The 16,152-nt window shown below is 38.5% G+C and overlaps 1 protein-coding gene across 1 annotated transcript; it reads right to left on the bottom strand.

The window, feature by feature from the left end:
* Positions 1 to 607: 607 nt before the first annotated feature.
* On the bottom strand, positions 608 to 15,705 carry LOC130918524 (alpha-2-HS-glycoprotein-like). Its single transcript, XM_057840278.1, has 9 exons — positions 15,599 to 15,705; positions 15,419 to 15,503; positions 12,846 to 13,061; positions 10,501 to 10,611; positions 10,346 to 10,430; positions 7,185 to 7,354; positions 5,496 to 5,618; positions 902 to 982; positions 608 to 834 (listed from the first exon to the last, which is right to left on the bottom strand). The coding sequence occupies exons 1-9, from the start codon at positions 15,667 to 15,669 to the stop codon at positions 667 to 669; spliced, it is 1,110 nt and encodes a 369-aa protein (XP_057696261.1). The 5' UTR covers positions 15,670 to 15,705; the 3' UTR covers positions 608 to 666.
* Positions 15,706 to 16,152: the final 447 nt, after the last annotated feature.

Raw genomic sequence — 16,152 nt, 5'->3', positions numbered from 1 at the left:
CAAGTCTAATGTATTTCATGTCATTTGTCAATGGAGCTAAGGCTTTTAATGTTTATATGGTTTAGCGATAGCACTCACTACATACATGCGTGTATGTTGTCGGCGATTAGCCTAGCAATGATCTTACTTGTGGTTGTCAGCCCAAAACCCTCTAAATATATATTAAATGCATCTTACCAGATATAAAATGACTACTACATAATCTGTGGTAGTCGTTTGGAGCCCAGTTTTCTCGTCGAATTGCAGCAGTCAATCGCGGTCTCCTCTTCGGGTCTCTCGGAATACGGTAAAAATTCAAGTCTCTCCGTCTATCTTCTCTGTTTTTGCAACCGACCGCCACACACGACTTCACCATTTTGATTGTTTAATGTTAACGAGCAGAAAAACACGCCATAATAGGAGGAATTTACGAAGCGCTAATGCATTAACATGGCTAGTATCCGGACAACATGGCACGGGGGCGTGGCTGTGACGTCACGTGAGTAGGGTCTATAGGCTGGGCCGGCCCTGGCTTCATGCCAGAGATTCCCAACCCTAGTAAGCACGTCTGTGAATAGGCACATACGGAATATTTCACTTTACGTGACAACCAACACACCAAGGAAGAACAGCTAAAAGGTTTCAAATTTGTCTTTATTTAGACCTAGTATACCAGAACGCGATTTTTTACGCATCCGCATGTCCCGCATGCAACACGGCAGGCGGGAAGGGGCATATCTGGTGGATCTCCGGCTGTTGGTTGCCAACATGGTGGTGGCAGGCGGCATCTTCCTGACTGTTGTGAAACAACACGCACGCGGGCTCTATCTGGCCGTCCGCTAGCGGGGTGATATCCTGAGGAGGGCAAACGGCCACCGTGAGGGGCTCTACCTGCACGCATGCTTTTTTTCTGTGGACTTACTTTGGGGAGATACAGTTCACAGTCAAGATCTCCAACTTCTTCTCCGTTGATTCTGTATCTCGTCTTGCAGAAGGCGTGATGCTTGGAGGGATAAACAGTCAGCCGTCAAAATCCGGTCACGCGGAAACACGGAAAAATACGATCAAATGAATTAGTCGAAAAAACTCAGATATTTGTGTGAAAATCAGCGGTTATCGAGGAACTTGAGAACAATAAAAATAGAAAACTAATTATTCTAAAGAAGAAATACTTGGAAAAAAAGGAACAAATTGACAGAAAATAATTGCTAGATATTATTGACGTACTGGAATTCTGGGAAAAAAAATACTCTGCAAAATCAAGTAAATAAACAATATTACAATGTTTAAAAAAAAAAAAAAAAGCAGGAAAAAAAAAGAAAAATATTTTAGGTAATTACATTTAACTAATTTAAATGGAAATTCCGGGGGGGTACTGGGGATTAAAAAAAAAGAAAGAAAAAAAATAGAGAATTTTTTCATTTGTTACGTTTAAATTAATTTAAATAGAAATTCTGAGGGGCTAATCTAGAAAAAACATAAAGTAAAACAGCAGTAAAAAAGAGAAACATATTTTTCTTAAATGAATCTAAGTTTTTATTTATTTATTTATTTTTTGGGTGGTGGAGCGGGGAATTACTCCAGAAAAAAACTAATATAATTATCCAAAAAAGCAGGACAAAATAGATAAATATTTTATTTAATTAAATTATTTTAAATGGAAATTTTGGGGGGGTAATTACTCTTAAAAATAACTTTAAAAACAATGTAATAAAAAATAATGCAATAAAATATTATTATATATATGATGTAATGCTTTTTTTTTTAAACTGTAAAAAATATTTTTTTATTAATTACATTAAATTAAATTGAAATTCTGGGTGGGGAATACTCTGGAAAAAATTAAAAAACAATAATATAATTTTTTTTAAAAACAGGAAAAAAATTGACAAATATTTTCATCTTTTCCATTATTACTTTGGGGAAAAAAATATAATTTAACAAAAAAAAAGCAGGAAAAAAATAGATAAAAATTTTATTTAATTAAACTATTTTGAATGGAAATTTTGGGGGGAAATTACTCTGAAAAAAACTAAAAAACAATGTAATTAAAAAAACAGGAAAAAAATAGAAAAATATTTTAATTAATTATATAAAATGAAATGAAATGGAAATTGGGGGGGGTTACATTGAAAAAATAATTTTAAAAAAACAATATAATAAAAAAAGATAATATATACATATATTTTATATAATATTTTTTTTTTAAAAGCAGTCCAAGTTTTTGAGACACAATTGGAAATGAACATAATCTGCAAAACGAACATTGAAAAAGAAATAGTCGGCAAAAAAAAAGAAACATTTCTCAAAGTAAAGGGCAGTGTTACACAGAAAACCTAAGATATCAAATTGCCCCGCCCCCCAAAATTTTTTTTCAATTTACGTATTTATGACAATTTGTTATATTTAGTATTTGGTTTTATTGTATGAATGATAAAAATATTCACTAACATAAGGAGCGATTTACATTATCAAATTAAAGAAGAAAAAAATATAATAACTAGGGCTGTCAAAATTATCGCTTTAATGGGCGGTAATTAATTTTTTAAATTAATCACGTTAAAATATTTGACGCATTTAACGCACAAGCCCCGCTCAAAAAGATTAAAATGACAACACAGTGTCATGTCCACTTCTCACTTGTGTTTTTTGGTGTTTTGTCGCCCTCTGCTGGCGCTTGGGTGCGACTGATTTTATGGGTTTCAGCACCATTGTCAGCATCAGCATTGTGTAATTATTGACATCAACAATGGCGAGCTACTAGTTTATTTTTTGATTGAAAATTTTATTAAAACACAAACATTAAGAGGGGTTTTAATATAAAATTAAATATAAAATTTATAAAATTTCTATAACTTGTACTAACATTTATCTTTTAAGAACTACAAGTCTTTCTATCCATGGATTGCTTTAACAGAATGTTAATAATGTTAATGCCATCTAGTTGATTTATTATTATAATAAACAAATACAGTACCTTCCATTCCAACAATAATTTACAGAAAAATATGGCATATTTTATAGATGGTTTCAATGGCAATTAATTACGATTAATTCATTTTTAAGCTGTGATTAACTCGATTAAAAATTTTAATCGTTTGACAGCCTTAATAATAACTAGGGTTTTTCCGGTCAGGTTTTTTTGCTCCCCATCCGATCCCGATCGTTTTAGTTTGAGTGTCTGCCGATCCCGATATTTCCTGATCCAATTGCTTTTTTTTTTTTTTGCTCCCGATTCAATTCCAATCATTCCCGATCATTTTCACCGATCATATACATTTTGGCAATGCATTTAGAAAAAAATGAATAAAAATCAGTACATAAGTACTGTATTTGTTTATTATGACAATAAATCCTCAAGATGGCATTTACATTATTAACATTCTTTTTGTGAGAGGGATCAACAGATAGAAAGACTTGTATTTCTTAAAGGACAAATGTGACTTTGTATATTGTGACTAAATATTGCCATCTAGTGGATTTTTATGAGCTTTCAGTAAATGATAATTCAGCCATTTAACTGCTTCCCAAATGCTTGATGGGAAGTGCAACCATGACTGTGTGTAATGGTACCAATTGATATATCTTCTCAGCGTTGGGAAATAAAATAGGGTGTTAAGAAAAAGATCAACTTCTACCTTTCTTCCCCACATTGCTTCCCACGATATTTCTGATCGTTGAGAGAGGGATTGCAAGGCTTTGGCCAATCAAAAAAAGGCTCAAAGGCTGCCAAAATTGTCTCTACTCATTTTACATTGCCTTTTAGTTCTATGTATACTAGGGCTGTCAAAATCATCGCGTTAACGGGCTTTAATTAATTTAATTAATTAATCACGTTAAAATATTTGACGCAATTAACGCACTCTCCCCGCTCAGACAGATTTAAATGACAGTACAGTGAACTGCTATTTAATTGTGTTTTATGGAGTTTTGCCGCCCTCTGCTGGCACTTGGGTGCGACTGATTTTATAGGCTTCAGCATCCATGAGAATTGTGTAAGTAATTATTGACATTAACAATAGCGGGCTACTAGTTTATTTTTTGATTGAAAATTTTACAAATTTTATTAAAACGAAAACATTAAGAGGGGTTTTAATATAAAAAATCTGTACCAACATTTATCTTTTAAGAACTACAAGTCTTTCTATCCATGGGTCGCTTTGACAGAATGTTAATAATGGTAATGCCATCTTGTGGATTTATTGTTATAATAAACAAATAGTCCTTATGTACTGTATTTTGAATGTATATATCCATCTTGTGTCTTATCTTTCCATTCCAACAAAAATTTACAGAAAAATATGGCATATTTTATAGATGGTTTGAATTGCGATTAATTACGATTAATTCATTTTTAAGCTGTGATTAACTCGATTAAAAATTTTAATCGTTTGACAGCCCTAATGTATACCTGTACATATTACGGTGCCATTATAGATTGAACGTGACACTGCGTGAGTGGGTAGTGCAGCGCATGCGTAAATTGTGTTAAATATTTTAATGTTATTACCGCCGTTGACGTGATAAATTTGACAACCCCACTTTAAGCCAAAACTAAAGACTCTGGATGAGTGTAAGACATTTTGTCTGTAACGTTAAATACAATTAGAAAACAATTTCATTTAAAAAAATAAATATATATATATATATATATTAAAAAAGGCATGTCCGATATTTTTTTGCCGATTCCGATACTTTGGAAATGGCGTAATCGGACCCGATCGATCGACATCCCGATCGATCGGGACATCTCTAATAATAACATTATAAACATTTTTTTTTTAAAACTAGGGCTGTCAAAATTATCGCGTTAACGGGCGTTAATTTTTTAAATTAATCACGTTAAAATATTTGACGCAATTAACGCAGATGCACCGCTCAGAGAGATTTAAATGACAGTACACAGTGAAACGCTCACTTGTTGTGTTTTATGGAATTTTGCCGCCCTCTGCTGGCGCTTGGGTGCGACTGATTTTATAGGCTTCAGCATCCATGAGCATTGTGGAAGTAATTATTGACATCAACAATGGCGGGCTACTAGTTTATTTTTTGATTGAAAATTTTACAATTTTATTAAAACGAAAACATTAAGAGGGGTTTTAATATAAAATTTCTCTAACTTGTACTAACAATTTTCTTTTAAGAACTACAAGTCTTTCTATCCATGGATCGCTTTAACAGAATGTTAATAATGGTAATGCCATCTTGTTGATTTATTGTTATAATAAACAAATAGTCCTTATGTACCGTATGCTGAATGTATATATCCATCTTGTGTCTTATCTTTCCATTCCAACAATAATTTACAGAAAAATATGGCATATTTTATAGATGGTTTGAAATGCGATTAATTGCGATTAATTACGATTAATTAATTTTTAAGATGAAATGAACTCGATTAAAAATTGTAATCATTTGACAGCCCTAAAAAAAACGTGAGAAATAAAATTGCTCCAAGATATATATATTCAGAATTTCTGTTTTCAACAACCATGGCGGTGAATGAGTTAACTCACAGCTCGATCGGGGCAGCGTGCTTCACAGGCTTCTTGGGCAACCCTGAAATTTTTTGGACAGACCGTCTCCACCAGGGCGAACTCTAGTCTCAAGAAGGTGCCGCCGGTCGGGCTCGAGTTGTACTGCCATCACAAAGGAGCGCCACATCTTATTAACCCATCGGCTGCATTGACGGCGCTAGACGTCCAATTCATTTGAAGTGGGAGGGTTGAACATTCGTTCATTCCCTGCCAACCTACTGCTTCAAAACTGATTGGACCTCTACTAGTGATCAACTCATTTCAATAGCAGCAAAAGAAAGAAAAGGCCTTTCATCGCCCCTACCAACATGGCCGCACTGAGGCAACGTTCCCATTAAAGTAAATGCAATGACATTCAAATTAAAATATAACTGGCTTATTTGACCCTGTTGGCTGCCATTGACGGTGATCGACGTCCATTTGAAGTGGGAGGGCTGTGAAGGAAAAGAGTCGATTTATCCTTGTTACAGGTTGTGTTATTCTTATAACAAACAGGAGATGATGACACAGAATTTGGGAATAAAAAATTACAAATAATTTATACCTAAAGACAGACAAACAGAAAAGACAAGACATTACAGGTACCAGGAGACGAAGCATAAGTGCCCCAGCCTCCCCGTGCATAGCCTTTTTCCCCCTTCTCGGGTAACTTGCTTGGAATGCACAACCCCCGGCCCTGATCAAATTACATACACTGGTAAAAAGACAAAAGGGGCCTGTGTGAATATATAAGAAAAGTAAGTGGCATTTTTCTCGTGTGATTATTGTGAATAAATGGAAATATATTTCTACAGTTGGCAGAACGTTCATTCGCTGCCAACCCTCCCGCTTTAAATGGCTTGGACGTCTACTAGTGATAAACTCATTTCAATTGACGACAGAAGCACGAAAAGACTTTTCATCGCCCCCACCAACATGGCCGCCCTGAGGCAATGTTCCCATTAAAGTCAATGCATTGACATTCAAATAAAAACATTACTGGTTTATTTGACCCCTGTTGGCTGCCTTTGAGGGGACTAACGTCCAAGCTATTTGAAGTGGGAGGGTTGACAGCAAATGAACAAAGGCTGCCAACCCTCCCGGTTAAAACAGATTGGCCCTCTCCTGGAAATAAACTCATTGCAACTGACGGCAACAGCCTCAAAGGGCCGTTCATTGCCCCTCCCAAAATGGCTGCCATGAGGTGACGCTCCCTTTAACGTCATTGCATTGAAGTTCAAATTAAGTCACAACGAGCTATTTTGACCCGGTTGGCTGCTATTGAGGGAGCTAGAAGTCCAATCGATTTGAAGTGGGAGGGTTAGCAGCTAATGAACGAACGCTGCCAACCCTCCGGCTTCAAATGGCTTGGACGTCTACTAGTGATCAACTCATTTCAATTGACGACAGAAGCACGAAAAGACTTTTCATCGCCCCTGCCAACATGGCCTTAGGATTGGCGGCCATGTTGGTAGGGGCAACACTCGCAGTAAAGGCAATGCATTGACATTCAAATGACGTCAAAACAAGCTTATCTGACCACGTTGGCTGCCATTGACGGTGATCGACGTCCAATCCATTTGAAGTGGAGGGTTGGCAACGACGTTCATTCGCTTTCAGCCCTCCCATTTCAAATGGATTGGACGTCGATCACCGTCAATGGCAGCGAAAGAGTTCTAAAGGACTCACATAGGTCTGCAGCTGTGAAATCTCCATCAGGCCAAAGTAGTGAAGATGGTTGTTCTGCTGGTTGTACTTTTTGACGGCCGCCTGAGCCGCCTTCGCGCCCGTCTCGTCATCCAAAGGCATCAAGCCGGGGCAGGTGGCACAAATCATTGCAATCTCGGCGTTGGTGAACTCTGTACACAGGTACCACAAAAGCCTTTAGTGGCTGGTAAAACAAAAACAAAAAAAACTCCTATATGTCACTTTGTGTTGCTATTGGGCAATTCTAGGTCACTTCCTGTTGATTTTGCAGAATTTCCAGGTCACTTCCTGTTCAATTGGAGTCACCTCCTGTCAATTCTGGGACCATTTTATGTCACTTCCTGTTAATTTTGGGCCACTTCCTGTTAATTTTGAGTAACTTCTTTTCTAATTTGGGGCAATTTTAGGTCATTTCCTGTTCATTTTTGTTCACTTCCTATTGATGTTCCAGCATTCCCAGGTCACTTCCTGTTTATTTTGGATCACTGGTCAATTTTGGTGCAATTTGAGGTCACTTCCTGTTGATTTTGGGTTACTTCTTGTTGATTTTGCATCATTGCCAGGTCACTTCCTGTTCATTTTGGGTCACTACTTGTTGATTTTGGATCACTTCCTCTTCATCATGAGTCACCGGTCAAATTTGGTGCAATTTAGGTCACTTCCTGATCATTTTAAGTAACTTCCTTTCAAATTTGGGGCAGTTTTAGGTCACTTCCTGATAATTTTGGGTCACTTCCTGATCTTTTTAAGTAACTTCCTTTCATATTTGGGGCAGTTTTAGGTTACTTCCTGTTAATTTTTGTTCACTTCCTATTGATATTGCAGAATTTCCAGGTCACTCCCTGTTCATTATGAGTCACTGGTCAATTTCGGTGCAATTTTAGGTCATTTCCTGTTGATTTTGGGTCACTGGTCAATTTTGGTGCAATTTCAGGTCACTTCCCGTTGATTTTTGGTTACTTCTTGTTGATTTTGCATCATTGCCAGGTCACTTCCTGTTCATTTTGAGTCACCTATGTATTTTGGGGGCAATTACAGGTCACTTCCTGTTCATTTTGGGTCACTTCCTGTTTATTTGGGGTCATTTCCTGATCTTTTTAAGTAACTTCCTTTCAAATTTGGGGCAGTTTTAGGTCACTTCCTGATCATTTTGGGTCACTTCCTGATCATTTTAAGTAATACCTTTCAAATTTGAGGCAGTTTTGGGCCACTTCCTGTTAATTTTGTTCACTTCCTATTAATGTTGCAGAATTCCCAGGTCACTCCATGTTCATTAATAGTCACCTGTCAATTTTGGTGCAATTTAGATCACTTTCTGTTGATTTGGGGTCACTTCCTGATCATTTTCAGTAACTTCCTTTCAAATTTGGGGCAGTTTTAGGTCACTTCCTGTTCATTTTTGTTCATTTCTTGTTGATTTTGGATCATTTCCTGTTCATTTTTGTTCACTTCCTATTGATGTTGCAGAATTCCCAGGTCACTCCCTGTTCATTATTAGTCACTGGTCAATTTCGGTGCAATTTTACATCATTTCCTGTTGATTTTGGGTCACTGGTCAATTTTGGTGCAATCTCAGGTCACTTCCCGTTGATTTTTGGTTACTTCTTGTTGATTTTGCATCATTGCCAGGTCACTTCCTGTTCATTTTGAGTCACCTATGTATTTTGGGGGCAATTACAGGGCACTTCCTGTTCATTTTGGGTCACTTCCTGTTTATTTGGGGTCATTTCCTGATCTTTTTAAGTAACTTCCTTTCAAATTTGGGGCAGTTTTAGGTCACTTCCTGATCATTTTGGGTCACTTCCTGATCATTTTAAGTAATACCTTTCAAATTTGAGGCAGTTTTAGGCCACTTCCTGTTAATTTTTGTTCACTTCCTATTAATGTTGCAGAATTCCCAGGTCACTCCATGTTCATTATGAGTCACCGGTCAAATTTGGTGCAATTTAGATCACTTTCTGTTGATTTGGGGTCACTTCCTGATCTTTTTAAGTAACTTCCTTTCAAATTTTGGGCAGTTTTAGGTCACTTCCTGTTCATTTTTGTTCACTTCTTGTTGATTTTGGATCATTTCCTGTTCATTATGAGTCACCGGTCAATTTTGGTGCAATTTAGGTCACTTCCTGTTGATTTTGGGTCACTTCCTGATCTTTTTAAGTAACTTCCTTTCAAATTTGGGGCAATTTTAGGTCACTTCCTGATCATTTTGGGTCACTTCCTGATCATTTTAAGTAATACCTTTCAAATTTGAGGCAGTTTTAGGCCACTTCCTGTTAATTTTTGTTCACTTCCTATTAATGTTGCAGAATTCCCAGGTCACTCCTTGTTCATTATGAGTCACCGGTCAATTTTGGTGCAATTTAGGTCACTTCCTGTTGATTTTGGGTCACTTCCTGATCATTTTAAGTAACTTACTTTCAAATTTGGGTCAATTTCAGGTCACTTCCTGTTGATTTTGGGTCACTTTCCGTCAATCTTGGGGCAATTTTAGGTCATTTCCTATTGATTTTGGGTCACTTCCTGTTCATTCTTAGTCACTTCCTGTCAATTTTGGGGCAATTTTAGGTAATTCCTATTAATTTTTGGTCACTTACTGTTCATTTTGAGTACCTTCATTTCGATTTTGGGGCAATTGGATATCACTTCCTGTTGATTTTGCAGTATTGCCAGGTCACTTCCTGTTGATTTAGTGGCACTTCCTGTTCATTCAGGGGATGGCATGGGTTACTTCCTGTTAGTTTTGGTGCATTCCGGTGCCACTTCATGTTCATTTTGAGTCGCCGGTCAATTTTGGGGCATCTTTAGGTTATTTCCTCTTAATTTTGGGGATTTTATGGGTTACTTTCTGTTGCTTTTGAGTCATTTCCTGTAAGTTTGTGGCATTTTATGGGTTTATGGTATCAGTCACGTTCTTTGTATTGATTTTGTGGCATTTCTTGGATCACTTCCTGTTGATTTTGGGGCATTACTAATAACTAATTATAAAGCCTAAATCATAAGGCTTTACTTTGTCATCTCACCATTGAAAAATACCCCTAACCCTATATTTACATTTATGTTCTGTAATTTTATGTAAAACTCCATCTTGTGGGTGTCATTGGAAATGCAAGGATAACTTGAAAATGTACGATGAAAAGTTGTACCTGCTTTGGTGTCACAATTGTGCGAGACAACGTGGGCCACGCCCCCTACCACCTCAACCGTGCTGTTGCAGGTGGCCAACGCGCCCTTCGAGAAAGCGCACAGGTTAGCTTAGCTCATCGTAGCTTTGCTTAGATGCTAGAGTTTTGCTACTCACCCGGTCGGTGCGCGACATGACGTCGCAGTCCTCGTGAGATTTGGGGTTGCTGACATGGCATTTGGTCTGTCTCAACTTGAACATGAGATCAAAATGGCAACGGTCTGACCCCTGAAAAAAAAAAGATTGTTTTACTGAAAAAAAAGTCCTTCAAAGTACTTTCACAGACCAGAAAATTACAGAACATAAATGTAAATATCGGGTTAGGGGTATTTTTCAATGGTGGGATGACAAAGTAAAGAAATGACCTGGAAATGCTCCAATTGAAAAAAGTGACCCCAAATCAACAGGAAGTGACCTCGAATTGACAGGAAGTGACCTAGAAATTCCCCAAAATCAACAAATGACCCAAAAGCAACAGGAAGTGACCCCAAATTGACAGGAAGTGACATGGAAAGGCTCCCAAATTAACAAAAAAGTGACCCAACATCAACAGGAAGGGACCTGTAAATGTCCCAAAATGAACAGGAAATGACCCAAAATCAACAGGAAGTAACCTCAAATTGACAGGGAATGACCTGGAAATGCTCCCAAATGAAAAAAAAAGTTGACAGGAAGAGACATAGAAATGCCCCAAAATCAACAACTGGCCCAAAATTAACAGGAAGTGACCCCAAATTGACAGGAAGAGACTTGGAAGTGACCCCAAATTGACAGGAAGTGACCTGGAAAGGCTCCTAAATAAACAAAAGGTGACCCAAAATCAACAGAAAGTGACCTCAAATTGACAGGAAGTGACCTAGAAATACCCCAAAATCAACAAGTGACCCAAAATTAACAGAAGGTGACCCCAAATTGACAGGAAGAGACTTGGAAATGACCCCAAATTGACAGGAAGTGACCTGGAAAGGCTCCCAAATAAACAAAAGGTGACCCAAAATCAACAGGAAGTGATCTGTAAATGTCCCAAAATGAACAGGAAATGACCCAAAATCAACAGGAAGTAACCTCAAATTGACGGGGAATGACCTGGAAATGCTCCCAAATGAAAAAAAGTGACCCCATATCAACAGGAAGTGACCTGAAATTGACAGGAAGTGACCTGGAAATGCTCCCAAATGACTAGCAAGTGACCCAGAAATGACCCCAAATTGACAAGAAGTGACCTGGAAAGGCTCCCAAATTAACAAAAAAGTGACCCAACATCAACAGGAAGTGACTTGTAAATGTCCCAAAATGAACAGGAAATGACCCTAAATCAACAGGAAGTAACCTCAAATTGACGGGGAATGACCTGGAAATGCTCCCAAATGAAAAAAAAGTGACCCCATATCAACAGGAAGTGACCTCAAATTGACAGGAAGTGACTTGGAAATGACCCCAAATTGACAGGAAGTGACCTGGAAAGGCTCCCTAATTAACAAAAAGTGACCCAAAATCAACAGGAAGTGACCTAAAATTGACAGGGAATGACCTGGAAATGCTACCAAATGAAAAAAGTGACCCCATAAGTAACAGGAAGTGACCTGAAATTGACAGGAAGTGACCTAGAAATGCCCCAAAACAACAAGTGACCCAAAATCAACAGGAAGTAACCCATAAATGTCCCAAAATGAACAGAAATGACCCAAAATCAACAGGAAGTGACCTCAAATTGACAGGAAGTGACCTAGAAATGCCCCAAACACAACAAGTGACCCAAAATCAACAGGAAGTGACCCCAAATTGACAGGAAGTGACTTGGAAATGACCCGAAATTGACAGGAAGTGACCTGGAAAGGCTCCCAAATTAACAAAAAGTGACCCAAAATCAACAGGAAGTGACTTGTAAATGTCCCAAAATGAACAGGAAATGACCCAAAATCAACAGGAAGTGACCTAAAATTGACAGGGATTGACCTGGAAATGCTCCCAAATGAAAAAAAGTGACCCCATATCAACAGGAAGTGACCTCAAATTGACAGGAAGTGACCTAGAAATGCCCCAAAACAACAAGTGACCAAAAATCAACAGGAAGTGACCCCAAATTGACAGGAAGTGACTTGGAAGTGACCCCAAATTGACAGGAAGTGACCTGTAAATGTCCCAAAATGAACAGGAAATGACCCAAAATCAACAGGAAGTGACCTCAAATTGACAGGGAATGACCTGGAAATGCTCCCAAATGAAAAAAAGTGACCCCATATCAACAGGAAGTGACCTGAAATTGACAGGAAGTGACCTAGAAATGCCCCAAAACAACAAGTGACCCAAAATCAACAGGAGGTAACCCATAAACGTCCCAAAATTGACAGGAAGTGATTGGATTGGACACCTATTATTAATTGGCTGTAATTTTGCATAGTAAAAGAAAATCCGTCCTTTAAATGATAGCATTATACAGCTTGCTAGCTAGCCAAGCTAACCTGTTGAAAGTTGCTGGCTTGGGCTTCGTCCAGCTTGAACTTGTAGCCGTGCTTGTGATGCTCGTTGATGTGTTGCACGGCCAAGATAGTCGCCGCCGCCCCTGCGTCATCGACGCATGTCACAGGGGGGGAAGTGGCCGCCACCAGGAGAGCCGAAGCGCAGCACAGCAGAGCGGCAAGCAGGTGAGTCGCCATCACGAGAGCGGGACCGGTGTTCTGCCAAAATATGCTATATCGGCAAAACGTCCTACATTAGTCGAATTTGACACCTAAAGTACTACCGTGCGCTCTAAGCTTGTTTTGTTTAGATGCATACAGGAATAACGTACTAAAAAAATGCCTGCAGAAAATACTTAAATGTGGTTATATCAAATAAGGACGGTTTAAATACGCTACGTGACTAATGTGGTCAACTGCTTCAAAGCTAACACAAAAAAACACAATGGTTAAAAGTATGAGAGGGTAATACATGCAAAAAGTATCTTTGAGGCAGTGAAAAGGTTCTAAATAACTAAATAAAAACAAAAATAGTGAGTACTCGCCGCTTCTAACCGATGTGCGCATGCGTGTGGATGCATGCGCAAGCGCCCTGAGCATTGTGTAGAACGTTTCGCCGCGTAGTAAGGAATGGCCGAACACCGGTACGAAACGGAGCGACCGGCGCCGCACTTTATGGACGCCGATTGGGGAGAAAACAAACACAAACTTTAACCGGGGGAAGGCTGACGAGGTGGGCGGGCGGGGACTGTGACCGCCAATGGCGTCATTTGTAAACGATAGCCCATCTTTTGGGAATCGATGCGAAAATCAATTCCGGCAAAAGTTCAAATCTGGACTGAGAGCGGGAAAACTGACTTTTTAACTCTAGACGTACAAATGCATCAGCTTAATCGCATTAATCTATGGATTCATCGTAATTAAATATATTGGACGTCAATCCTTGTCATTGGCAGCAGCCCATGAGTTCAATTTTCGAAATCCAATTTCTTTGTGTCTATTCGACTCAAGGAAATCTGTAACAGGTATAAATCTGACGTGATAAGACTTAAATTGCATTCATCTATGGATAGATTAATCGCAATTCATTAAATTGGACGACTATCCCCCTCATTGGCAGTGAGAGAGTTCATTTTTTTGTTCATTAATTTTTTTAATGTGGGTTTGACTCAAGTCAAGCCAAGACTAAAATCTGACATTATGAAAACAGCATTAATCTATGAATAGATTAATCGCAAGTAATTAAATTGGACGTCTATTGCCGTCAACAGCAGCCAATGACCTCTTTTTTTTTTTTTGGCTAGTATGATTTCTTGTTGTTGCTTTGACTCAAGTAAATCTGTTACATATTTGAATCTGACGTTATAACAACAGTTACATCGCATTAATCTATATATAGATTCATCGCAATTCATTAAATTGGATGACTATCCCCGTCAATAGCAGCCAACAACTTCATGTTTTGTTAGCATAATTTCTTTGTGTTGATTCGATTTAAGGGAATCTATAACAGGTTTAAATCTGACGTTATTAAAACTGTTTAATCGCATTAATCGATGTATATTTAATCGTAATTCATAAAATTGGACGTCTATCGCCGTCAATGGCAGCCAACGGCTTCATGTTTTTTTGGGATAATTTCTTTGTCTTGTTTTTGACTCAAGTAAAACATGTTTGAATCTGACCTTTAAAAAAGTTTAATCGTGCTAATCAATGTATAGATTAATCGCAATTAAATTGGATGACCATGTTTGTGTTTGGTGGCAACTAATGAATTTTTTAGTCTAATTTCTTTGTGTTGGTTTGACATCTGTAAACGGGGGTTTCCAGGGTAATCACAGGAAACAGGCAGAGGGCGCACTACAACAATGATTTCATTATTATCTAAAGACGTTCTTTTTGTTTTATTGTCGTGTACATTTTTTTAATTCCCGTCTCATCAAATATTATTTAAACATTTTTTTTCTTGACACCCTTTTGGACACTGCGATGCCCTTAGCATTTGCCTAGCTCACCCTACAGACCGCACGGGTCTGTATATACTTATGTCGCACCGATACCGTATCGGCGGGGGGGGCGCGTGAGCACTTTGAATGCCAAGCAGCTACCGCTACTGACTTGCTCCAGACCAATGCAACCGGGCCAATAGCCGCTCTTAACCAATGCCGGGGCAGCTTTTTCATAAGTAGGAAAAACAAACCAGGAGAAAAAATACAATGGCCTAGAGAGTCTCCCAACTTTCCGTGCTTAGCTTGACAGCCCATTGTGTGGACTTAAAAACATTTATGCTGGAGAAAGAATTGCCGCAGTAATTTGAGACCTGTTTCAAAAGTACCGTAGAAGTAAGCTAAGCAAAGTGGCTAAGTTGTGTGTGACAGAGACATAGACTCACTCGTGCGTTGCTATAAACCAACCCAATTTGAGAACCGCAGTACTTGACCAAAAGCGTTTTTTGTTACTAAAACCAGGCAGGGAACTTAATGAGAAAGCAGCAACTTGTGATTTCATAATTGGAGAGATGGCACACAGTTCAAAGTTGCACAATCGGGCACAAGACATATAATATAAAAAGGTACCTGAAACGCAGTCAGTGATGCTAAAAAGATGCTTCCAGGGACCACTTTTCCCCCAATCGCTCCCGTGTCTCTCTTCAGTCTCGTGCTGCCAAGCCATTATATATGGATACTCTTTGAGTGGTTGGAGCCAGCTCAACCGATCCACCCATGATACCACGATAACACGAACACGACACTCACCTTACGATGACACTGGTTACTGGAATGTGGCAGGGTAGTGTTCCGGGAGAAATTGACACACAAACAAACATCTGATTGAGCCAGGCTCAGAAAGATGTGGAAGTTAGACTTTATATTATGGTAATCATGTCAGTCTGGTTTAACCAGCGGTGTAATGGGCTAGAATTTCTTGCTGGAACTCCCCGACGTGAAGGTCGCCACGGAGCCAGAAATTTGTTTTAATTATTTATTTTTTCTTTCATTTCTTTTGAGGGGGGGGGGGCAAACCTCTTAAACTATGCAAAGAAAATTGTAACATACATTACATACTATAGACCCTACTCACCTACGTCACAAAATGGGTGTGTCGCTGTTTCCGGCCGCCATACTGTACCTCTTTTTCAGACCTATTCTCATTGTTTTCAATTAGTCGAGCAAGTTATAGAGCAATTCATGGAAGCCCCGGTGTTATCTGACGCTGTAAACTCATTGGATCCGTTGCATAAAAGGCGTTACGTGGAAAAGCTTCAGTTTATCCATTCGCCAGATCCGTATTTGATGCCTAAATCGATGTT

This window comes from Corythoichthys intestinalis, chromosome 7, assembly GCF_030265065.1.
Source record: "Corythoichthys intestinalis isolate RoL2023-P3 chromosome 7, ASM3026506v1, whole genome shotgun sequence".
NCBI classification, from domain to species: domain Eukaryota; kingdom Metazoa; phylum Chordata; class Actinopteri; order Syngnathiformes; family Syngnathidae; genus Corythoichthys; species Corythoichthys intestinalis.
Note: the sequence above shows the minus strand (reverse complement) of the source record. Positions and strands in the feature narration are given on the sequence as shown.